The sequence below is a fragment of the Podarcis muralis genome, chromosome 5 (genome assembly GCF_964188315.1).
Source record: "Podarcis muralis chromosome 5, rPodMur119.hap1.1, whole genome shotgun sequence".
Lineage (NCBI taxonomy): Eukaryota > Metazoa > Chordata > Lepidosauria > Squamata > Lacertidae > Podarcis > Podarcis muralis.
In genome coordinates, this window is record NC_135659.1 from 25,596,469 (window position 1) to 25,621,411 (window position 24,943).

The 24,943-nt window shown below is 44.4% G+C and overlaps 2 protein-coding genes across 4 annotated transcripts in view; one reads left to right on the plus strand and one right to left on the minus strand.

Moving 5' to 3' along the window:
- LOC114598699 (glyoxal reductase-like) overlaps positions 1-1,726 on the minus strand; it is a 68,627-nt gene extending 66,901 nt beyond the window's left edge. For both annotated transcript variants that reach the window (XM_028732657.2, XM_028732658.2), the window contains exon 1: positions 1,594-1,726. In XM_028732657.2, the coding sequence (XP_028588490.2) occupies positions 1,594-1,714 (121 nt within the window). In that variant the 5' untranslated portion in view covers positions 1,715-1,726. The remainder of the gene's footprint in view (positions 1-1,593) is intronic.
- Positions 1,727-1,762: 36 nt separating this feature from the next.
- The window catches only part of DPH5 (diphthamide biosynthesis 5), a 28,589-nt gene continuing 5,408 nt past the window's right edge, over positions 1,763-24,943 (plus strand). The window contains exons 1-6 of one of the 2 annotated variants that reach the window (XM_028732661.2): positions 1,763-1,894; positions 3,820-4,056; positions 4,141-4,265; positions 11,164-11,272; positions 17,123-17,243; positions 24,574-24,613. In XM_028732661.2, the coding sequence (XP_028588494.2) occupies positions 3,922-4,056; positions 4,141-4,265; positions 11,164-11,272; positions 17,123-17,243; positions 24,574-24,613 (530 nt within the window). In that variant the 5' untranslated portion in view covers positions 1,763-1,894; positions 3,820-3,921. Of the gene's footprint in view, positions 1,895-3,819; positions 4,057-4,140; positions 4,266-11,163; positions 11,273-17,122; positions 17,244-24,573; positions 24,614-24,943 lie in introns of those variants that run through there. The other variant, XM_077928432.1, reaches the window with a different exon arrangement.

The following is a 24,943-nucleotide window of genomic DNA, read 5'->3' on the forward strand; positions in this document are numbered from 1 at the left end:
AGATAGCGAAGCACTTTGAACACTTGAAGTGTACTACATAAAAGCTAATTAGCATTATCCTCATCATCACTGGATGTTTGGATGCTTGACTGATGAAAGGAAAGTGATTAACACTCCTAAGGCAAGGAGATATTACATCACCAAAGACCATTTTCTGATGCCTCACTGCCAACATCTACAAAAACAAAAGCCCTCTTTCCCCCACAATTTTCTGTCCTTGGGTTGTGCATGGGGAAATAATTCTACAGGAGGAGGAATAGGATTTAAGGTATGGTCGCAGAGCCAAGTATCACCATCCAAACATCTCCTTAATGAAACGAGGCTCCTAGTAAGGATGGGCTCAAACCACCAACCTTCTGGTTAACAGCCAGATGGACTGACCTATTGCTTTTCACTACCAAGTATCCAGAGGCCTAACCTACCTCACAGGGTTCCTTGGAAGATCAAAGGTGGGCATATGATGATGGTGAATGCAATGAAGAAAATAAAACCATTGCAGGTGATCTGTTGATTATCCCATAGGGTTTGTACTGCAGGGACAAAACGTTGTTTGTTCCGCTCATGCTGTTGCCCTTTCTTTCTTTTTTTCAAGTTTTTATTTATACTTTTCAAATTTATACATTTCATTAATTATACAATCATTTCATCATGTCAAGGTTTGACTTCCTTAAACTGTTGCCCTTTCTTGTTTGCGAGCCACTTTGCGATTCGTGAGAGGGAAAAGAGGAGGGAACGGGTTTTTGTGTGTGTGGTTATATTATTATATTAGAGGAATATAATGTCATCAGCAAAGCGTACGAGGGGGCGGCTTATGTTGTTATAATATGTTATATTGTATCAAATTATATCATATTATATTTATTATATTTTATTATTATAGAAATATAATGAGTGTCATCAACAAAATGCAGGAGGGGCGGCTTACATTATAATGTTATATTGTATTATATCATATCATATTTAATATATTATTATAGGAATATATTAGCAAAGCGAGCGAGGGGGCGGCTTATGTTATAGTATGTTATATTGTATTATATTATACCATATCATATTATATTTCTTATATTTTATTATAGGAATATAACGAGTGTCAACAAAGCGCACGACGGGGTAGCTTAAGTTATAATATGTTATATTGTATATCATATTATATTTATAATAGGAATATGAGTGTCATCAACAAAACGCAAGAGGAGGTGGCTTACATTATGTTATAATATGGTGTATTATATCATATTTATTATATTATTATGAGTGTTATTAGCAAAGCGAGCAAGGGGGCGGCTTATGTTATGTTATAATATGTTATATTGTATTATATCAAATTATATCATATTTATTATATTTTATAATTATAGGAATATAATGAGTGTCAACAAAGCACACGAGGGGATGGCTTACGTTATGTTATAATATGGTATATTGTATTATATTACATCATATTTATTATATTATTATAATAATATAATGAGTGTTATTAGCAAAGCGAGCGAGGGGGTGGCTTATGTTATGTCATATTATATTATATTATGATAGGAAGGTAGTGAGTGTGATCCACCAGGCGAGCGAGGGGGCGGCCTGCGCACTTACCCAGCCCCAGCATGGGGATCTCTAGGCCGTTGGCGAGGCGGGCCGAGGGCCCCGCGAGCGCCTTCCCGGCCGCCCACGCGCTCATGGCCAGCCGCTCCCACCTCAGCGGCCCAGGCGCCATCCGCGCGCCGCCGCCGCCTCCTTCATCTCCGCCTCCCCCCACGACGAGCCGCTCCTCGCTCTGCCTCTCGGCTCGGGCCGCCGCGAAACAGTCGCGAAGCCGCTCGCTTTACGGCAAAGCGGCGGGGATGCCCGGAAGAGGCAGCGGCGGCTTGAGAAGCGCTCAGCTGGCGGCGCACGTGTGAGTCCGAGCGGGGAGGCGGGAGCAGGCGGGGGGAGTGATGGGACTCTCCGGCCAATGGCAGGAGCCGCAGCAGCCGGCGCTAAGCGAGCCCTGCTTTGCATATTGGCGCGTGTACAGGTGTGCGTGATGGCGGTGGTGGGGTTTCTCACGTAAGCTTGCAGACCCGTGTCCTGGCTGAGGTTGCCACCTTAGGGATTGTCCCGTATCCCAGTGTATGTCCTGTATTGGTACGGTTTCGCGCTGCGTTCGGGGCAGGGGCCTATTGAGTGGTTGTTTTTATTTTTATTATGTATTTTGTGGTTTTATATCTTGATTTTATTATATGAACCACCCTGAGACCCCCGGGTATAAAAGGTAAAGGGACCCCTGACCATTAAGGTCCAGTCGCAGACGACTCTGGGGTTGCGGCACTCGTCTCGCTATTCTGGCCGAGGGAGCTGGCGTTTGTCCGTAGACACTTTTTCCGGGTCATGTGGCCAGCATGACTAAGCCGCTTCTGGAGAACCAGAGCAGCACACAGAAACGCCGTTTACCTTCCCGCTGGAGCAGTACCTATTTATCTACTTGCACTTTGATGTGCTTTCAAACTGCTAGGTTGGCAGGAACAGGGACCGAGAAACCGGAGCTCACCCCGTCTTGGGGATTCGAACCGCCGACCTTCTGACCGGCAAGTCCTTGGCTCTGTGGTGTAACCCACAGCGCCACCCGCGTCCCTACCCTCGGGTATAGGGCGGTATAAAAATTCAATAAGTCATCATCATCATCATCAATATATGCTGTCTTTCCCTTTCGCTGAGATTCCCACATCGCAGGGAGGGTTGGACTAGATGACCCTTGGCTCCCTTTCCATCTCTGCGAACCTGTGATTTGGGTCTTTCCAAAGATGCGCATTTGAAAAGATCATGTATTTAAGCTCTGGGTAGCCAAGCACAGTCAGATTTAGAAATTTGTATGTGAGAGAGGGAGGGAGTGTGACAGGTGCCTGAGGGGCTATCTTGTGTTAGGCAGCAATAGATTGTAATGGGTAGCTTTGCAGTCACTTCAGCACCACAAAAACAACTTGACACCCACATGCCCCGCCCCATATTTTGCCAGAAAAAAGTGGCAACCTGCGTCTACACATGCGCAGTGGGGCTGGAACTCTAAATTAAGCATTCATACAATTCTCCTATTTTTCACCCTCGAAGCAGTCCAGGGGAGTGCACAATTTGCTACTTCCCAACAGTCTTGCGAGGGGGTGGGTTAGGCAGAGAGAAAGAGAGGGAGGAAATGGACAGTCCAAAAGTCACCCAGCGAGCATGAGTTTTGTGCCAGTCCGTAGTAGAAGTGCAACATTCTTCTAGGTGCACTGAATTTGGTGGTGCTTGCTCCCAGCTAAGTGTGTTTCCTAGCGCCACAACTTTACTTGGCTGGCTTTGGGGAAAGGAGGGGGAGGACGAAGCAGTGCTTCTCTGTGTGTTGCCATTGCAGCAAGGCTGCCGATCAGAACAAAGCAATTGGAGCATATAATGCCATCTGTAGCACAGCTGCAAGGACTACCAATCCATTTCTGAGCCCGATTCTTAGTGCTGGTTTAACCAAAATGCACCATATGGACCCCAGTATCCAATGGTACGCATCTCCTGACTCGAATATAACCATCACCTGAGACCCTTTATCCAGGTGCTTCTGTGCGAGGTTTGGAGGATGGCAACAAAGGACAGGGCCTTTTCGGTTGTGGCTTCGCATCTGTGAAACGCTGATAGTAACATTTATATTTATTTTTGTTGTTGTTGTTGTTAATTGAATGTATATACCGCCCTATACCCGGAGGTCCCAGGACGGTTCACAGAACAAAATTATTTACAATGTTCCATTAACTAACAACAATGATGTACTGAATTTCTGATTGCTTTTTTTTTCCTGTTTCAACTTTTTGGCAGGTTGCAAAGCCCCCCACCCTGGAATTGGTATCTATTCTTTTCCATTCCTTAAATTTAATAATAATAATAATAATAATAATAATAATAATAATAATAATAATAATGCTTTACCTGATTGGACTTGGACTTGGAGATGCCAAAGATATTACAGTTAAAGGCCTGGAGGTAATAAAGCAGTGTAGCCGAGTGTACCTGGAAGCCTATACATCGATCCTCACTGTTGGAAAGGAAGCACTGGTACGTAGGTGCACCCTAAGTTCTTTGGAGGGATGGTGGGATACAACTCTGGGTGAAATAATACCCCCATTCTTTCCCCCCTAGGAGGAGTTCTATGGCAAAGAACTGATTCTCGCCGACAGAGAAACTGTAGAACAAGAAGCAGATACAATCCTGAAGGGTGCACATCAATGTGACGTGGCTTTTCTTGTAGTTGGAGATCCTTTTGGGTAAGGGGAGGCAACACCTCTAAATATTCCTGTTACCAGTGCCATGTTAAACCTTAACCCAGTGGTTCTCAGCCTGCGGGTCCCCAGATGTTGTTGGACTACAACTCCCATCATCCCTGAGCGCTGGCCTTGCCAGCTAGGGGTGATGGGAGTTGTAGTTCAACAACATCTGGGGACCCACAGGTTGAGAAAGGCTGCCTTACCCTCTACTTGGCTTATGTGGCTTTCAAACATGTTGGCTATGAGCCCACCCAGGGTTTTGGAGAAGCAGCTATGCTTCTTTTGAATATAAAAAACTGGCTGCTGCCATCAAGGGTGGGCAGAAGGGTATATCGGGACCTACTGACTGATATTTGGGGTTTTTGCAGTGGACCAGCAAGGGTTTCTGACTCTGAATTGGTCTAACAATTAAATTACTGCCATGCTCTGTGCTGGTTTTGACCTATAAAGCTTTATACAACTCAGGACCCCAATACCTCAAGGACTGCCTCTGTTTAGGACCTTTGTCACCTGCAAGGGAGGTGCAGGGGTTAACGTGACACGAGAGCAGGCCTTTTCAGTGGTGGCTCCCCCATTGTGGAATGCCTTCCCCAGAGAACCATGCCTGGTGCCATCATTAGCAACTTTTAGGCGGCAGGCCAAAGTGTTTCTTTTTACCCAGGCTTTAGGGAGTATTATGTATACTTGTAGCCTCTTACCTATTTTTAGTGAGGTGAGTTGTATTAGACCTGCCTTCTTATATATGCTATGATGTTTTTTGGATTTGCTGTTATATTATTTTGTAAGACGCTTTGGGTTACTTTCTGGGTTGTGGTTTTTTTAAAAGCTACGAATGTTGTTATTGTTGTTGTTTAGTCGTATCCGACTCTTCATGACCCCATGGACCAGAGCATGCCAGGCACTCCTGTCTTCCACTGCCTCCCACAACTTGGTCAAACTCATGTTCGTAGCTTTGAAAACACTGTCCAACCATCTCGTCCTCTGTCGTCCCTTTCTCCTTGTGGCCTCCATCTTTCCCAACATCAGAGTCTTTTCCAGGGAGTCTTCTCTTCTCATGAGGTGGCTGAAGTATTGGAGCCTCAGCTTCAGGATCTGTCCTTCCAGTGAGCACTCAGGGCTGATTTCCTTCAGAAAGGATAGGTTTGATCTTCTTGCAGTCCATGGGACTCTCAAGAGTCTCCTCCAGCACCATAATTCAAAAGCATCAATTCTTCAGCGATCATCTTCTTGATGGTCCAGCTCGCACTTCCATACATCACTACTGGGAAAACCATAGCTTTAACTATACGGACCTTTGTCGGCAAGGTGAATAAGTGTAATAGTAACATCAACAATGACAACAGCGAAAAACCTGCCATATCCTAATTGAGATTACGTTTAAAAGTATGGGGACAGCAGGTCAGGGGGAAGAAGGGTTTAAAAGGGTTTGTGAACACGCTTCTGGTGCTGATCACAAATTCCTCAGAGCCTCCCTTAAACCTTCGCATCATAGAATTGTAGAGGTGGAAGGGACCTCAAGGGTCATCTAGTTCAACCCCATGTAATGCAGGAATCTCATCCATGACAGATGGCCATCCAGCCTCTGCATCTACCCATCCATTCGAGCTACTTTTTTGCTCCTGGCTCCAGGTGGTGGACTTCAAAGCTCTAGTTGGAAAAAACCAAAAACCCAAATTAGGTCCCACAAGCCTGAACTCTGCCCATCCCAGGCCTATACGACTGAAATTAACGCTTACGTTAGGTCTGCAGTGAGCATCTGCACCAAGTAAAATCAACATCTTGGCGCAAACATCCCATAGACTTGCACGCTCCCTCCTCCCACCTCGCTCAAGTTTCTGCCTCTCTCCCACCGTTGCTTTAAGCATGCTGCAACTGCGCATTCACACTGGCTCTCACCCGAATTTGAAACCAGGGTTTGAAAGTGGATTTTCAACCTTTGATTCCGAGTGAATCCAGTGAGTGTTGACCCTTGTCTGTGCCAAGCCACAGAAGGAGAGGAGCGAGGAAGCATAGGTCATGTTAAACCAGGGTTGCTGTCTTATTGTGGATTATTCTTCACGTGCAACAAGCTGGTGCATGCTAACCAGTGTTAGAAACTCAGATATATAAGCTAGGCGCCAAATGGCTTCTTAAACCAGGGTTACAGTCACCAAAACGGAATGCCTGGCTGCCATTTTTGGGTCAGATGGCTCAAAAGTGGTGTGTTTCAATGCAACTTTTTGGTTCCTGATATACATTTTGATTTGTGCAGATCCCCAGGCATGCACCTCCAGATGGTGGAGACGTCAGACTCTGGCGCCCGGGCAACTTCACTTGGTCGCAAGTGGCCGATAGCCAGGTGCAAAATGTGCCTGGCAAATTTCAAGCACGGAGAGGATGCTAGCTAGCCATGGTGCACTCCTGGTTTCCTAGCTATGGTTAGTAGATCAGGAATCTCCCATCTGCCAAAATACGGAGCACATCTTTCAAGTGAACAGAAGGCCTGTATTCCTGTATAAACTGTCCCATCAATAATGAGGTGACAGCCCTAAAATCCATGGCAATTGTCCAAAAAGCAATTTGACTGGATTTCCCCCTGCATGGCTTTTCTTATTCGTTGCCCGAAATGCTCGATTATACTTGTTTGAAAGGCGGTTTCAATTCAATAACGTTTTGCAGCTCCGAGCCATGTGTTTGCTTTTGGTCCTGCGATGTTCCTTGCCCACTTCTCACGTATACTGCGGACATCTGGGTTGTGGCAAAGGCCTTATCGGTTTGGTTTATTAAGCCTCTTAAGTTCTGTTTTCCTATTCCCCCTGGAAGCTGCAGCCCTTTCTGTCGCCAGGAGGCCATTCTTCTGCCCTAGCTAGTCAAGCATCATCAATCTGTAATGTCAAGCCATACAGGAGACAAGCTTTTTGTCTCCAGCTGGTGATTCAAAATTAATATTGCCATGTTAGCCGCGGGGGGCGGAGGGGGCTGGGAAAACGTAATCACCGTGCACATCATGCGAGGGCACCCTACTTATAAAGAAATGTATGTGTCAAGCAGGGGGGGGGGGAGAGTAATTAATGTAAATATACCTCTAGGGAATATTAGGATACCATTTTCCTCCTCCCCCCCCCCCTTTTCTAATTGAGCTGGTACTTAACTGCAGATGATGCCAGGCTGAGAGACTAAAGTCATTACGCCATTCATGGAAGTAACAATGTGATTAAAATTTTGCACCTTTGTACTGCTGCAGCAAAAAAAAAAAATTGCATGTCAGCCCAGTGGTCAGAGATGATGATGATCATTGTTGAATTTATATACTGACCTATACCCAGAGGTCTCAGGGCGGTTCAGAAGAATAAAATCAAGATATAAAACCACAAAATACCTAATAAAAATGAAAACAACAACCCGATAGCCCCCCCAAAAAAAACACATTTTAAAGGGGCATAGGGTGTCAATCAAATGAACCAAAGGCCTGGTTAAAAAGGAATGTTTTTGCCTGGTGCCTAAAGGTGTATAATGAAGGTGCCAGGCAGACTTCCCTGGGGAGAGCATTCCACAGACAGGGAGCCACTGCAGAGAAGGCCCGTTCTCGTGTTGCCACCCTTGAGGAGGAGGCACATGAAGAAGGGCCTCAGAAGATGATCTCAGGGTCTGGGTAGGTTCATATGGAAAGAGGCAACTCCTTGAGGTATTGCAGTCCTGGGAGTTGTAGTTCAAGAACATCTGGGAGCCGAAGTTTGAGAAAGGCTGCCATACAAGAATAAATCTATTGAAAGATCCTTGAGGTAAGCAATCACAGTATCCATTGTATTTGATCAACTGTTATAATCAACTGGAAAGTACTCTTGTTCAAAGGCCCCAAAGGACAGAAATAGTTTGAATTGTCGCCAGAACCTTCTCGGCCTGATTTCAGAGAAACCCCTATTCTAAGCTCAAGGAGAACACTAAAGATGGTTCAACTCCATCCCCCCTGCAACGCAGGAATCTCAGCTAAAGCATCCATGACAATTGTGGCTCAGGGGAAGGATAGTAGCAGGGTTTTCCAGTTTGTTTGTCTCCATGCCATTTAGGACTTTCTATATCAAAATCTCTAAAGAGTCCCATGGACTGCAAGAAGATCAAACGCATCCATTCTTAAGGAAATCAGCCCTGAGTGCTCACTGGAAGGACAGATCGTGAAGCTGAGGCTCCAGTACTTTGGCCACCTCATGAGAAGAGAAGACTCCCTGGAGAAGACCCTGATGTTGGGAAAGATGGAGGGCACAAGGCGAAGGGGGCAACAGAGGACGAGATGGTTGGATAGTGTTTTCGAGGTTACCAACATGAGTTTGACCAAACTGCGGGAGGTAGTGGAGGACAGAGATGCCTGGCGTGCTCTGGTCCATGGGGTCACGAAGAGTCGGACACGACTAAACGACTAAACAACAACAACAACAAATGTCAAAATCACCCCCCTGAACTGGCCTCAATGACAGATAGTCACCCTTTCATCTCTAAGGGTAGCTCCACACAGAGCACATGGTGGTGGTCAAGCTGGGACGATCCTAAGTTTTGGGCTAAACCTTGTCCAGGAACAGCAATAGCTGGCAGTCAGTATTCTGGGCCACTGGGCCACCAGAGCCTCTGGTGACAAGCTAGAATCAAGAAGTGACCACAGACCTTCTGTGGGAAAAGCTGTAAATCCAGTTCCCTTTTGCTAGTGTCTAAAAACTCCAAGTGACCAAAATGTTAGGAAAGGAGCAGGGTTTAGGCAGAGAGAGACTTTCCGGGGCGCTTTTGGAAATTCAGGGCCTGTGGCTGGAAAAGGGCTGCTTAATCATGCTTCCCCACCAGATGCTGTTTCTGTTCCCTACTCACCTCCATGGAATGAGCAGCACTGAACTAGGACACCTTGGGGAAAAGAGGGCAGCTGAAGCCATTGTTCAGCTTTGCGTTTCTTATTTAAATGCATTTCCACACCCGGCTGCCTAATGCAGTGAACGTGATTGATGAATACTTGAGCAGCAACATTTACAAAGTCGGGGCTTTCAGTAATCATAGATGCTGCAGAAGGGGTTACGTTTTGGCAGCTATCTTTGGATGGGTCTGCCTTGCAAACGTCGCCACCCCACAAAATAGTTCAGATGGGTCAGGCCATATAGATTCAGATGACCCTTTTGAGCAAAAGTGAGGGTGGCATTCTGCTTTCAACAGGGGATGCCCATCAATCTGTGCCTTAATTTGCATGCTGTTTGCCCACTCTAGTACTCTTCCATTGACTTTGCCCAACCATTTGTTTCTGTACGTCCCTCTGAAGAGAGTGGATTTTTAAAAGGAAAAATAAAAAGTTAGAAGTCTGTCTGGCATATCCAGTACAGATCTAGCACTCCTGAGGGGTGACAATCCATCTTTCCCGAAGTTCTCCTCAATAGCAAATGGGAACAGTTAGAAAACAAAACCCCTTTTGCATACTGGTGCAAGTTTAGAGCATGCATGCAAAGTTTCTTGTTTACAATTGCACAACGGCCTGTTTGCACAGTAATTAAGAAAAGGACGGGAGTTATGCCAGTGCTGCTCTGCCTGCTGCTGTTTGCCAGTCAGCAAGATGCTCTGCAATCTTCTGTAAGAGGCAAAAAAGAAGGGGACGTCAAACTAGCAGGCAAAACTGCGTTACTACAGTGTTATTCAAGTTAAACTGCAAAAAAAGCTGCCTCCTTCACCTTCCGCGTGGTTACATTGCTAAAGTGTCTTCACTGCAAGCTTAGAACCTGCGTCTGGTCTTAATTCATTGTACTTCTGGTCCTGAGCCCTTTAAGGCTTTATGGGTCAAAAAGTGTACAGTGGTACCTCGGGTTAAGTATTTAATTCGTTCCGGAGGTCCATTCTTAACCTGAAACTCTTCTTAACCTGAAGCACCACTTTAGCTAATGGGGCCTCCCACTCCCGCTGTGCCACCAGAGCACATTTTCTTTTCTCATCCTGAAACAAAGTTCTTAACCCGAGGTACTATTTTTGGGTTAGCAGAGTCTTTAACCTGAAGCGTCTGTAACCCGGGATACCACTATACAGATTCACCCTCAGGATCTTTGCTTGTTTGTGTATGATGCATTGTATGTCTTTCGCAAAGGGCAAAACAGAAGAACCAACCTCGAGGTGCTGAAGAAAGAGGAATGCACTTAATTGCAGTAACTAAAAAGTGTGTTTCTTTTCCTCCAGCACTTTGAGTTCGCCTCTCACCTTTTTTTTTTTACTTCCTGTGCTTCCTATATGTTTACAGGCACTTATTTATTTGAGTATCTGTGAGAAGTTTGGTAGAAGCAGCACATTTTTTTTCAGCCAGAACTCACTGGAACTCTGTTATGTCAGGTGGGCGCAATTGCCGTTCTAAGATAACTCACTCATGGTGAGTTCCAGCACCTCTTTTTCAAGAAAAAGAGAACTGGGTAGAAGTACAGTAGTACCTCGGGTTAAGAACTTAATTTGTTCTGGTCCATTCTTAACCTGAAACTGTTCTTAACCTGAGGTACCACTTTAGCTAATGGGGCCTCCTGCTGCTGCTGTGGCGCGATTTCTTGTTCTCATCCTGAAGCAAAGTACAATTTCTTGGGTTAGCAAAGTCTGTAACCTGAAGCATCTGTAACCTGAAGCATCTGTAACCCAAGGTACCACTGTATTCTTAACCGGCCTCCCCACACATAATAGACACACACACACACACACACACACACACACACACAGTGCTCTTCAGATGTTTTGTTGGACTACAACTCCATCCCTGCCCATCATCCCTGCCCATCGGTCAGTACTGGCTGGGGGCTGATAGGAATTTGGGAATCCAAGGAACGTTTGGAGGGCACCAGGTTGTGGAAGGCTGTTTTAAGTCAGTGAGGCCCAGTTCAGGCCCTCTGTACACCCCATATAACCCACTTCCTCCTTACTGCAGGGCGACAACACACAGTGACCTCGTCCTCCGGGCGGTGAAGTTGGGAGTGCCCTACAGAGTCATCCACAATGCCTCCATACTCAACGCCGTCGGCTGTTGCGGCCTCCAGGTAACACCTCTCGCGCACGTGGCGTTCCGGCAGCGGGAAACCACAACTCTGTTTACTTCTCCAAACGGGTTTCTGCAGAGAGCGGGCTTGAGGCACGCCTTCCAATCTGTAGGAAACAGCTGTGAGGAGTTGCACACTTTGTGGCCAGACTTTCTGTGGCGTTTCCTTTCTCTGTCTCTCCTTTTTTATAAAACAGCATGATGTAACTGAGCTTCTAAGAAGTAAAAGCTTTATGAATGTGGGCAGTGCTGTTCTTGATGCCCTGGAAACAGGGTGGATAAATATCAATGGCTTAAAAAAAAAAGTCAGATTTTTTAAAACTTTAAATCAGATTTTAAAAATACAGTGGTACCCGGGTTACGTTACCTTTGGGTAACGTAATTTTGGGTTGCAAATGCGTCAAACCCGGAAGTGCGGTTTCACCATGCACAGAAGCGCTCTTCACGCATACGCAGAAGTGCTCTACTGTGCTTTGCGCATGCGCAGAAGCAGTGTCTCTGGATACCGACTTTTCAGGGTAAGTATGGACCCCCGGGAGGAATTAAGTTCGTATCCGGAGGGTCCACTGTAAAATGCTTTTGAAGGAAAAATCTTTCTAAAGATAGTTTTCTGTTCAAGTTACAGTATAGTCCAAAGGCTATTCATCAGGAAATAAGGATTTATTTTGAGTTTTTCATGTGTGTTAAAACTCAGTCTGGTATTGTTTTAACAAAAAATTGTTTAACCACATCAGTTAACAAACATGGATACATATGCCATGATGTTATTATTTAATTAAATAAATTGTTTAAATTGTTATTAAGGAAATGATTATTTTTCTCCTTCCAATAAAGTACAGCAGAAAATTGTCCAAATATAAACACCTGTCTATGTATTTCTAATAGTATAACCAAATCAGTAATTTTTGATATAACTGTAAAAACTACTCTGACGATTTATTATTCCAAAAATGAAACCTTCATCTGGTTGTAAATATTAAGATCATACCAGAAAGAATGAGTCTTTCTGTAATTATTTTTTATTTAAATCAAGTCTTACTGATTAGTGATTTAAATCGTGATTTAAATCACAACTACACTGCCTAGAGTGGGACGCGGGTGGTGCTGTGGGTTAAACCACAGAGCCTAGGACTTGCCGATCAGAAGGTCGGCGGTTCGAATCCCTGCGACAGAGTGAGCTCCCATTGCTTGGTCCTTGCTCCTGCCAACCTAGAAGTTCAAAAGCACGTCAAAGTGCAAGTAGATAAATAGGTACCGCTCCGGCGGGAAGGTAAACGGCATTTCCGTGCGCTGCTCTGGTTCGCCAGAAGCAGCTTAGTCATGCTGGCCACATGACTCGGAAGCTGTACGCCGGCTCCCTCAGCCAATAAAGTGAGATGAGCGCCGCAACCCCAGAGTTATCCGCAACTGGATCTAATGGTCAGGGGTCCCTTTACCTTTACCTTACACTGCCCAGAAGCAAATATTGGAGAGGCTAAGAGAGATTCTCCACACTGGGTGTCGTGAAGCTGGGGAAGAAGCAGAAGAAGAAGAAGAAAGAGAAGAATTTATTTGCATAGTAGCCTCTGGGGCTGGAGCTGAGAAACAGCTGAGCCTCAGATACACACATACGAGCCACAAAGGGTGGGTTTTAGTGTGCTTCTCATCCTTAGAAGGCGATTTCCTCTACGTTTCACATAAAGGAAAGGGAAGGTTCCATGTCACATAGCACCAAACTAAATTGCGAAATTGCCACACGAGACATGGCAAGGTCCCCAGGGAAGGTAGCTTGTAAAATGGGCTTAGACCATTGGAGAAATCCACAGAGGGATGGGTCTGTCAACGGCTCCTAGCCCTTCCCCCTAAATGGAGCCTCCATTATCAGTGACAGTATACCTGTGAGTGTCGGATGCCGGGGACAAATTTGATTTGTATCGGTGGATTTGACTTGTGCCGATAGATTTGAAACAACAAAAGTTGGGGGGCGCTTTCTTAAACTATAGGAATTTGATGTTCGTAAAATAAGGGCTGACTTCCTTTTTTGCATTTTAATTTCAGTCTGATTTTGTCGATGCACAAGGCTCCTGTTCCATTAGTCTGGCTTTGGCTGCTGAAAAACAGGAAACACCTTTGTATGGTTTTTTTTCCTTCTTTTTAAAGAAAATGAGCTTAAGCTGATGGCTTGCATCTGTTTGGGAAGGCTGCAGCCCAGTGGCTCTCTAAGCTACATGCGTTTAGAGTTCAAACTCATCACAATGGGGCCTGGCTGAATAATGGTCAGGAGTGACGGAGAATTCTGTGGACTGAGCATTGGAGCATGGGCTTCTTTCTGTCTCGTGATTTTTAAAACCACTTTCATTGACCCAGAGCGAAGGAACTGATAGCTGTACGCTTTGGCAGGCTGTGATGAAGCCTGGGATTCAGCAAAAGACAACAGGGGGCGGGAAGACCTTTGACCTAAATAGGTAAATACTCAAAATACTCAAAAGTTAAAATACTCAAGCCGAGTATGAATCAAAGGGTTAAACATTGCCTATTGACCTTTCCCCTTATTTGGAGTAATGCAGTGGTCAGCTGACAGTAATTCCTGGTTGTATTTTGAGCAAATTCCCACCCGTCCCCACAAGTTACTGGCAGGGCTGTTTTGGTTGTGAAATGCAAAATCTGGATTTCTCATTCTCTTTCTGGATTACCCAAGTGTTGTATTTAAAGAGGATACCTTGTGTAATATTCCAAGAATCATTGACTGAGCAAGAACCATTGGCCAAGGGGCAGGGACGTCGGTGGACCAATGGTGTATAAGATAAGCTTTCTAACTTGGCCGCATGGGAGGATAGGCAACTTCTGAATGGGGACATGTTCCCCATTGCTGCCCGCTCAACCAACAAGGCCTCGTCTATGAAAGAGCCACAGTACTGACATGTGAGCTGTCTCAGGCTCTGCTGAATAAAATTTCAGGATGCATCAAGATAAAAAAAAAGCAAAACAAAATAAAACACGTTGAAAACTACACATAAAAATATACATAAGGGACCAAGAATAGTTAAAATGTTTTCAGAAACAAAACTAAAAATAGGAGAAATATATGACTTCAGAAACTCAACAGGCATTAGCTGAGATAAATTCCAAATCCCTTTTCATGAGACTGTAAACCAGGGGTGTTTTTTAAGATTTAAGTTGTTATGTTTCTTTTACAATTTTACCCCAGAGTTGTTGAGGTAGATAGGAACTATTCGCATTAGCCGATGGCCATAGCAACAACAACACATTACAATATACACAGAAAAAAGGAAATTTAGTGTAAAAGCACAGTTTCGGGTCCTGAATCAACAGTCAGATAGTGGCCCTTCAAAGTTCTTGAGCTTTTGTAAGGATTTTACCCCAGGACATATACTGACACGGGGCCCCCAAAACTTTGGCCATGCCTGCTATAAGCCTTTGCAGTGAAAGAGACTATCTTCTGAGCCTTGTAATAAAAATAATATTTTTTTCTTTCATTTTTCAACACTTCAATTTCTTTAAACATTTCCCACCCACCCCCGCTTCAGGATCTTGAACCCAACAATTAATGCACTGAAATCAGTTGCTGTCCACAAAGTTTGCATTCAAGAATATAACCAGTGTTGCTCCTTCGGAAATACATAATATGCCTGGAGCTGGTATGCTCCCAAATCTCTCCATTGGTTCCAACTGTTCAAAACAGAGTTGAGAAAAAACTTTCTTGTATTCTGTTTTCAAGGGAATGCTTCTGGCTACATTTCCAAATGAATTCAGTCCCTGCACCGAGAATCCATAATGCAGTAATACATCAGAAATTTTTTGAAACTAGAAACTGTCCAGCGCTAGCACCATCTGTTCCTCAGATACACAAAGATCTGCCTTATCTTCATCTATATGAATTATTCTGCACCAGCGATTCAGCATCCTAATCTGTATTAAGCCCAGGACGGTGTCAAAACCTAACTGTGCCCTAATTAAATAAGCAGGAGTAGCTTTGAATATCCCTGAAATCATACATAGAAAAACGGGCTTTCAACTCTTTCGACTAAGGTGATATTTACAAAGCAAAACTCAGCATCTTTGGGAGTAAAAGACTCCTTTTGGAATTTGAGAAGGATACAAGTAGTTAAGATTCAAAAGCACCCCGTTTTTAAAAATCTAAGCAACTCAAAAACCAGCATGAAAAAGTGAGGGAACAAAATGTTATTCTCTCCACATCCATTGCAAGGTTCAACTTGGAATTCCCAAAGGAGAATTTTACTCTGAAAAATATTGACTTACAAGAAAAAAAGTTTTGCATCAGAGATCACTGGGCCCTGTTTTGTTTTCTTTGACATGCTTTCCCTGTTTTTTCTTTCAATGCTTACAAACCCCCAAATGTCTCCACCAAAAAGTGCAAGTTTTTCTTAGAAAAAACACAAAACCCCTCACCCAACTAGTCTTATTGATCCCAGGCACCTAAGACTTTCTTTAAGACTTGTACACAAACAGCTGCTTTAAATTTATTTTGCGAAATGTGCAAGATCGTAGGATCCTGAAGGCAGGGGGAAACTACCTCAAAATATCAGTTATGATATATCTTTGTCCGTTCTGTTTGTGTATCATTTTCCTCTGCTATTTTGGATTGGGCACTGTTCACAACCAGCTCATTTTCTTTTGAATCCCTTTTGTAAACGTTTCGTGCCAGCTTGTGATATTGAAAATACCGTATTTTTTGCACCATAACACTCACTTTTTTCCTCCTAGAAAGTAAGGGGAAATGTCTGTGCGTGTTATGGAGCGAATGCCTGCGGGTGGCGGAGGGGATCTGCTGCAGTCGTGAGCAGAGGATCCATGGTTCCCCTTCCTTCCCTCCTCCGTGGCTCGCTTTGAAACAGCAAAGCGGGAGAAGAGCCGCGGAGTGGGGAGGAGAGAGGGACAGAGAGCCTGCTTCTTTAAAGGAGCAAAGCGGGAGGGAAGAGGAGCCTTCTCCCCTTATACCCCTCTTCTTCATTATTAGCAGCATCCTTCTCCACCCACTCCACGCGTGTTCCTTCTCCCCTTAAACTCCTCTCCTGCATTATTAGCAGCATCCTTCTCCACACACCCCACGCGTGTTCCTTGTCCCTTGAGTGCTTTTCCTTCCTTCCCCACTTAAAACGTGGTTACAAAGCACGGATCCACATGGATCCTCAGGATTTTTGCATTGGGCTACTCCAAACTCACTGTCAGATCACAGCATGAACCACAAAAATCATATATCCACTGTTTCGTTTAGAATATTTTTTTTCTTGTTTTCCTCCTCTAAAAACTACGTGGGTGTTATGGTCTGGTGCGTGTTATAGAGTGAAAAATACAGTAATTTTATTTTTTAAAGGTGTGTTTACCATCCTGTTTGGAATCTTGAAACACAGGGCTTTAGGTAGGACTTGAACTCAGGCTGGAACAAGCATCTCACTCTCACACATACATACACTGTGGCAGCTTATTTATCTTCTGCAGAGGTGTGGGGGAATAATTTTAAGTCATTGGTGAATCTTGCATTTAACTATCAAGCAACCGCTGATTTTTCTCTTTTTAAAAAACAGTTTTATCAGCCTCGCCGCCACTTCAGACTATAGTGTGACACTCCTCAGGGGCACTGTTGTTTTTAATTTGTCAATCCTTTTATCGTTATTATGAGCCACTTTTGAATTCAACTTGGAAAAGCAGGTAGCCGTCTCTCCCAGCCCCATCTGGAGATACCAAACACTGAGATCCGGCCCTTCCCATCAAAATCTCTTGATGTTGCACATCGCGTAACGCCATGTTAAGTCTTGTGCCTACAGTCTTAATTCTGATAGGTGACTTTCTCATTATCGTCTCTCTCCTCCCCCCCCCCTTTTCTTGGCAGCTCTACAATTTCGGAGAGGTTGTGTCTGTCGTTTTCTGGACCGATACGTGGAAGCCAGAGAGCTTTTACGACAAAATAGCCAAAAACAGAAGAAACGGCATGCACACCCTCTGCTTGCTTGGTAAGGACCACTTCCTCTTTTTTAAAAAAATATTTTTATTCAGTTTTACATTTAATATTTACATTAGTATATAAATCATAATCATATACAGTCATACCTCGTGTTGCGTTCCGCTCTTCTTACGGACTTTCAGCTTATGAACGCGGCAAACCCAGAAGTGTTTACTTCCAGGTTCGCCGCATGCGCAGAAGCAATCTGGGCACTTCACACATGCGCAGAAGAGGTGCTCTAGTTGCAGACTTTTTGGGGTGTGAACGGCACCCTAAAACGGATTAAGTCCGCCACTAGAGGTACCACTGTACAAATAGGATTTTCTGAATCCCAGACTTCCCTCCATGGGTTCCATGGTTTTTCTTTTTCAACTGCATTGTATAATGTTCTCCATATTTCCTGAATAGTCAATTGTTACCATAGTTCTTGTTACATGGCAAGTTTTGTTAAAATCCTGCCAATGTTTTTAATTGTTTACAGTGTGCTTCTATATAAGTTACAAATTTTCCCTGTTCTTTATTAAATTTGATGTCTTCTTGGTTTCTGATCTTCCCGGTCATTTTCGCCATTTCAGCAGAGTCCATCCTTTTTGTTAACCATTCCTGTCTGGTAGGGACTTTGTCTTCCTTCCATCTCTGGGACAGAAGTTTCCTTGCAACTGTTGTTGCGTACATAAACAGTTTTTTCTGCTCCTTCAGTATTCATGAACCGAAAATTCCTAGTAAAAAAGGCTTCTGGTTTTTTTCACAAAAGTTATTTTAAACATTTTTTTCAACTCATTATAAATCATTTCCCAATATGCTTTCGTTCTCTTGCACGTCCACCACATGTGGTAGACAGGGCCGGATTTCGGTTTGATGAGTCCCTACGCTACTGAAGATAATGGGGCCCTTTATATGTCGCTGTTTTTTGTGTTGAATATATGCTATATGGTCATTTATGGACCTAATAGGGATCTAAAGCCATTTGCACTTGTTGCCATGCAACCAGTCCATGCAGAATGTAGGCACCCTATACAGTGGTGCCTCGCAAGACGAAAATAATCTGTTCCGTGAGTCTCTTCGTCTAGCGGTTTTTTCGTCTTGCGAAGCAACCCTATTAGCGGCTTAGTGGATTAGCGCTATTAGCGGCTTAGCGGCTATTAAAGGCTTAGCGGCTAAAAGGCTGTTAGCGGCTTAGAAAAAGGGGGGGAAGCGGGGGGAAATCGCAAGACTCGCAAGACGTTTTCGTCTTGTGAAGCAAGCCCATAGGGAAAATCGTCTTGCGAAGCAACTCAAAAACGGAAAACCCTTTCGTCTAGCGGGTTTTTCGTCTTGCGAGGCATTCGTCTTGCGGGGCACCACTGTATATAGAAATGAGCAAACCAGTGATATTTTAGCAGGCTGGGCCCATTACTTGCATCACAAGAGCCTACACAACACAAAACACTGTTGCTGTATGTAGGTTTTATTTTATTTGTTTTTTATCCTCTATTTTGGAAATGTACATCCAGGGGTTTTTTCCTTTAAAAATTTTTTGGGCCCCCAAGAGAGTGGGGCCCTAAGGTATAGATTGTTTAGCTTATACGTAAATCCAGCACTGGTGGTAGAATGTGCCTTCTTTTTCTTTACACTTACAACAAATATTTGTAGCTGCTCTGTGCATTTTTGCTAAGGAGTAGGAAAAGGACCACTTCCTTATATCACACTTAACCAGCCGGCGTTATTTAGAACGCTCAGTAGCTGAGCAGCTATTGAACATAAGATGGGTCTACTGGATTACGGCAGCAGAAGTTTTTACCAGTAGATTCTGCTGCATTCTGTAAACTGGTCCTTAGCCCGGTGATCATTTAGTTGTCTGTTAACACCGAGAAAAGGAAACGAGCCCTGCCCATGCCATCAGCTTCCTGGCTTTGAGGTCTTAAGTTGCAGTCATCATCCAGCGAAAAGGAAGTTTTAGCAAGTTCATTTCTTTACTAGGACCGCCAGGATTGTTACTGCGTCTTTTGCAGCAGTTCCAACAGAAGGAAATTAAGCTTTTCCTGGCATGAGGAGAAACAGGGGGGAAGTTTCATAGCGTAAGCGGTTGTGTTTCGTGCTACTCTTAAAAGCAGGAGAGCTTGATCAGTAGAAACAGGAGGCGATCCGACAGTCTCTACACTGGGGCAGGATTTATTTTGATCATACAGAGCTTTTCAGACTAAATCCAGGCTTGCATGAAACCCTCCAGTGTGCGAGAGAGGGAGAGATTATACAGATGCATTCAATCACATAAGGAATTTTGACCAGGATGGAAATCAGACTGATGCAATTTGCAAGCAATTAGATCATTCCATGCTGTTTAGATATTGAGGTTGATCAGGGAGAATTGAGTTTCTTCCGACTGGCAGGATCCTTGATTGCAGCCTGAACGGAACTATTCTCCCATTGCTAAAGCAGGTTTTCTATGAGTTTACAGGACACTCCAGACACTTTACAGGACATAACTGTTTACTGGGGTTCCTACAAGCATAGACCACCCCTGTGGCTTCCACTGCTCTCCTTGATTACAAGCCAGGATCCCAAAACCTCCCAAGTTAAAAGGCGATTTCCCATGTGCACACCGGAAAGAGCTGCATTTTGCCAGCATATAGGTAAAGGTACCCCTGACAATTAGGTCCAGTTGCGGACGACTCTGGGGTTGCGGCACTCATCTCGCTTTACAGGCTGAGGGAGCCAGTGTTCGTCCACAGACAGCTTCCGGGTCATGTGGCCAGCATGACTTGCACTTTGACGTGCTTTCGAACTGCTAGGTTGGCAGGAGCAGGGACCTAGCAACGGGAGCTCACCCCGTCACGGGGATTCGAACCACTGACCTTCTGATCAGCAAGCCCAAGAGGCTCTGTGGTTTAGACCACAGCGCCACCCGCATATAATATACACAGCGCCAGCATATAGTAAGTTTATAAATCAAGTCAGAACATGCATGCAGAATTTTCATACATTCCTGGAATTGGCGTCTGGAAGCTGTCTGTACATCAGGACTTGACTGTAAATCTTCTCTAACTGTTGAAATGTATGAAAACCTATACGGTGGGGATTTTGGAATGCATTTTAGAGAGAAGTGGATTTAATAGGTGTTAAATGCTCCCAGCCACCAGTGTGAAATGTCATCATGGCCTGACCATAAAGCTTAATCTGTCCGTTTTGCATTTCGTTGATCCTTTCTCTCCCCTCCATTCGTTAAGAACTGCAAGAAGGGAGAGATGACAAGCAAGCATTATTGTGGGTTTAAAAAAAAAATCTGCTGACTTTTTTAAATAAATGATGCAAAAAATCTTACAACATTCAGGTTTGGGCTTCTTCTGCTCCCCTCTTTCCGTTCCTGCGTTTCTTTGTCTCTGCAACAATTCTGCACTGTCAAGTGACTGGTTATTGAAGGAGACATTCCGGCCGTTGGTTTAAATATTAAAATGTACTTAATTGAGGAGCTGGTGGAAAGTGTGTTTGCTGGATACAGATTAAATCAAAACTTCAATTGACTGAATGAAATGAAATTGCCACTGTGTATAAATGGCAGGAGAAAGATTATGATGCTAGCTCACTTCCTATAGAGAGAGGGTAGGAGGAAAGGTCTATTGATATTGGCATTCATAGCAATAAATTGTGAGTACGCGCATAGAAAGTGCCATGGTGTTCAGCCATTGGTGGTGGTGAGAACATGTCAGAGAAGACCATGGATCAACAAGATCCTAAGTAGGTTGTGGGCAATATTTCAATACTTTGTCTCTTACCAGTATGGACTCCAGACCGAGACAAAGGTTTCATATTTTGTCACCCTGTAATATATCAAGAATGCACTGCCCAGCTGGCCTTGCAGACCCGGCAGGCAGGAAACAGCACTTTGCTGCAAAGCAAAGCCTTTACTGCAAAGTAAATGGCCATTTCCTGCCTGCCAATCTGCAAGGCATAAGCTCCTGTCGCCTCTCAGCTGGCATTGCAGAGTAAAGAGGCAGCTGGAGAAATCCCTTTAGCGCACAGCGCTTGCGGGATCAAGAACTAGGCTTGGGAAGTTAGATTCTCATCAAGATGTGGATGCTCTTGTGTTCAACCGTGCATGCTGGGGCAACTAGAGTGGGGCAATTGTGCACATACAATTATAGAAGGTACTAAGAAACTTCAGCAGCAGAATAAGAGATTTGGCCAGAAGAAAATGCTTTGGCTGTAGCTTCTATCTATAAAGTAGTGCTAAGTAACTGTACTCTCAGTGCAAGGATTTCTGCTTGTGCCATGGGGCTTCACCTCTTCTCCCCACCCCTACATGCCTCCTAAATCCATCCTAGGCATTTCCCAAGTCTCCAGAGCATATTTGGGAATGATGGAGGGGAAGGAGAAGAGAGGAAAGTCCCACTGCACAAGCAGAAAGCCTTGAGCTGACAGGACTACAGAGTTGGATACCCATTAATTTGCAATGGGTCTGCTCTGACTATGGCTTAGCTAGATGTCACTCCCTGACTGTTAGCATTTACAATTTGGCTGCTTCTTCTCTTAACCATCGCCTTTGTCTTGAATTTTGTTGGGACTTGCATGCCTTCTCCTGCGTATTGCGTCTGTTCTTGTTTGTGTACAACTTGGAAGGTTAGCATTGGGCAAAAGATGTAAAATGAAGCAGAAATTCCAGGTAGGAGAATCGAGACTGCAAAAGCTAGGAAACACATTGGGTTGTATCAAGCCAAGTCATACTCGGCATAATCCCATTGAAATCAATGGACATGAACCATAGCCGTTGCAAGTCATCAGGAGAAAAGGCAATGATAGAAATAGTGACAAAAATCTGCCGCACAATGTTTCAAAGCTCTGACAAAAATTAGATTTGTTATTTGAGATGGTTTACCGAGATCTGAATACTTTTAAGCTTAGAAAACTTCATGGAACGACAAAAGGCACCGCTGTATATTTAAATGTACAAGAGAATGAATTAGCGCTCAACAAAATGAGCTCATTTTACCAAAATCTGCAGTCCACCTAATTCAATAGGAAAAGGTGACTAATGTGGTTGAAGGTTTGCCATGAGTCTTTTTGGGTTATTTGATTGGAGACAGGAAGGCACAACTAATGGGGCTGCGTGCATGCCCAGGCCCCTGGGTTTCTGCCCATAGCTCATTCATGCCTCTCTAACTTAATAGACGATCAGTTTCAAAAAGTTTCATCTCCTCAGTGAAGCACGATACAAAACATAGTTTTCCACTTAGAAGACAGCGAGAGGAAACGCCTTCGTTGATCTCGTCCGTTCTAACCCCAAGTATGCTCATGTAGCAGTAAGTCTGCCCTAAAAAATCAACAGAGCTTGTTTCTTGGCTGCAATCACAGTTTTAACTTCCTACAGCTGATGTGTATTTAAGAGAGTTCAATTAAAGGATGCTGTGTCACTTTCCACAAGAAGAAAAACCATTGCAGTGAATTATGCACAATAGACAGTGTCTTAAACATAGTCTTATATGTTAATAGTGAACTCAGTCTGTGGGTACCTAACACCGGAACCTGCCTTACACTGCATGGCAACAGTGGCTCATCTAGCTGAGCCACACTGACTGGCTGGAGGGTCTCAGGCAGCAGTTCCCTGCCAACTTGTCCTGGAGATGTCAAAGACTGACCCTGGGAGATTTCTCATGCAAGATGAATGCTGTACCACTGAGCTGCAGACTTCCCCATGCGTCTCCAAATTAGGACCATCCAAGCATACCAGCCGAGCTAGATCAGGAACAATTAAGAGGCTTGGGGCTGCCCTAGATTTGCAGGACTACACAGGCCTGGAATGATGGCTGACTGAGTATCACAGGGGGAAATGGAATGATGACTGGCTGGCACAGTCAACATGACTGCTCCTCGCGGTAACGATTTGTTGCAGGTCCCACTTAGAAAGGATGGGTAGTGTCTGTCGATCAAGAAGAGAAGAAGAGTTTGGATTTGATATCCCGCTTTATCACTACCCTAAGGAGTCTCAAAGCAGCTAACAATCTCCTTTCCCTTCCTCCCCCACAACAAACACTCTGTGAGGTGAGTGGGGCTGAGAGATTTCAGAGACGTGTGACTAACCCAAGGTCACCCAGCAGCTGCATGTGGAGGAGCGGAGACGCGAACCCGGTTCACCAGATTACAAGTCTACCGCTCTTAACTACTGCACCACACTGGCGGTGCGGTAAAACTCAGAGCAGACCCAGTGAACTCGCGGGACTTAAATGAGACATCACTAAGTTAATTCCAAAGGTTTCAGTGAGTCTGCCATGAGCGTGCCTTGGTCAGATTTCAACCATATACCAGACGTTGGGTTGTAAGACTATACTGTCAGTTTGCATTTCTTAGTGCAAGAAAGTATTGATCTGATGTGTAGAGATCTTTCCTCTTCTAATTAATTCAAGAGGGTTCTGGAAGCTTCTCTGTGTGAAAGAAACAGGCAGAAGGTTTGTGATGTTTGGGTTATTCCTTCAGAGCAGTGTTCCCCAACCTTGGGCCTCCAGCTGTTTTTGGACTACAGTTCCCATCATCCTTGACCACTGGTCTTGCTAGCGAGGGATGGTGGGAGTTGTAGTCCAAAAACAGCTGGAGGCCCAAGGTTGGGGAACACTGCTTCAGAGAAGCTGAGCACAGCTGGCTTAAACTGGTTCTGTTATCTCTTTCTGTCAAGGTCATGCTGACTATAATAGCAGGGCCAGAAGGAACCTGGGTTTCACTTTTTCTTTCCATCTCTCCTTCTGGTGTGGTTTTCTGTACAGTGGTACCTTGGGTTACGGACTTAATTCGTTCCAGGGGTCTGTTCTTAACCTGAAACCGTTCTTAACCTGAGGCGCACTTTCGCTAATGGGGCCTCCTGCCGCCGCTGCGCCGCCGCCACGCGATTTCCGTTCTCATCCTGGGGCAAAGTTCACAACCCGAGGTACTACTTCCGGGTTAGCGGAGTTTGTAACCCGAAACATTTGTAACCTGAGGTGCCACTGTACATAGTATGCTTAGTGTTAAGGTTTAGACTTATTTTAAGTTACTGTAAGTTTAAGACTGCTGCAACTAGATTTCTTATGGATGTATTGGATTTGTGACCATTACGCTCATTTGCCTTCAGTAGCAGTAAAGCTCTGCTGGATGAAATACAGTTGCCTCTGGTCTATTTTCTGGGAACCCTGCAACGTGTTTAAGTTGTTACTCTGCTAACGATGCATTGAAATCTACTCTGGATCAATATTGAGTAGAATTTCATGACGTATACATGCCAGGGGTGTGCATGAAAGAACGCAGCACAATAAAAAAAAGTCCTCCTTCTTAATACTTGTGAAAGTAATACACAGGCAGTCAGCTTGAATTGTATGTCCCGTTATGTTTCCCTGCAGACATTAAAGTCAAGGAACAGTCGCTGGAGAATCTCATGAAGTAAGTTGTTTCTTCAAAAGTGTGTGGTCTGCAACTGATAATACACAGCTTAGTGCTGGCATGTAAGTGAAACACATACTAAAACCATGGTATAGAGAAAGATTCTCTCCATGTTTCAATTTAAGGCCTGGTTGGGGGAGGGGGAGGGGGAGGGAGCCAGTAGCCCTCAAACTGTTACTGGACTCCCAACTCCCATCAGCACCAACCCAGCATGGCTAATGGGCTCCCACCCTTGAGTTAAAAGGACCGATCAGCTGCCGTACTGATCACATTTTAGGCCATCCAACTTGCTTTCTTAAATAAGAATTGGAGCTGGTTTAGGAATCCTGC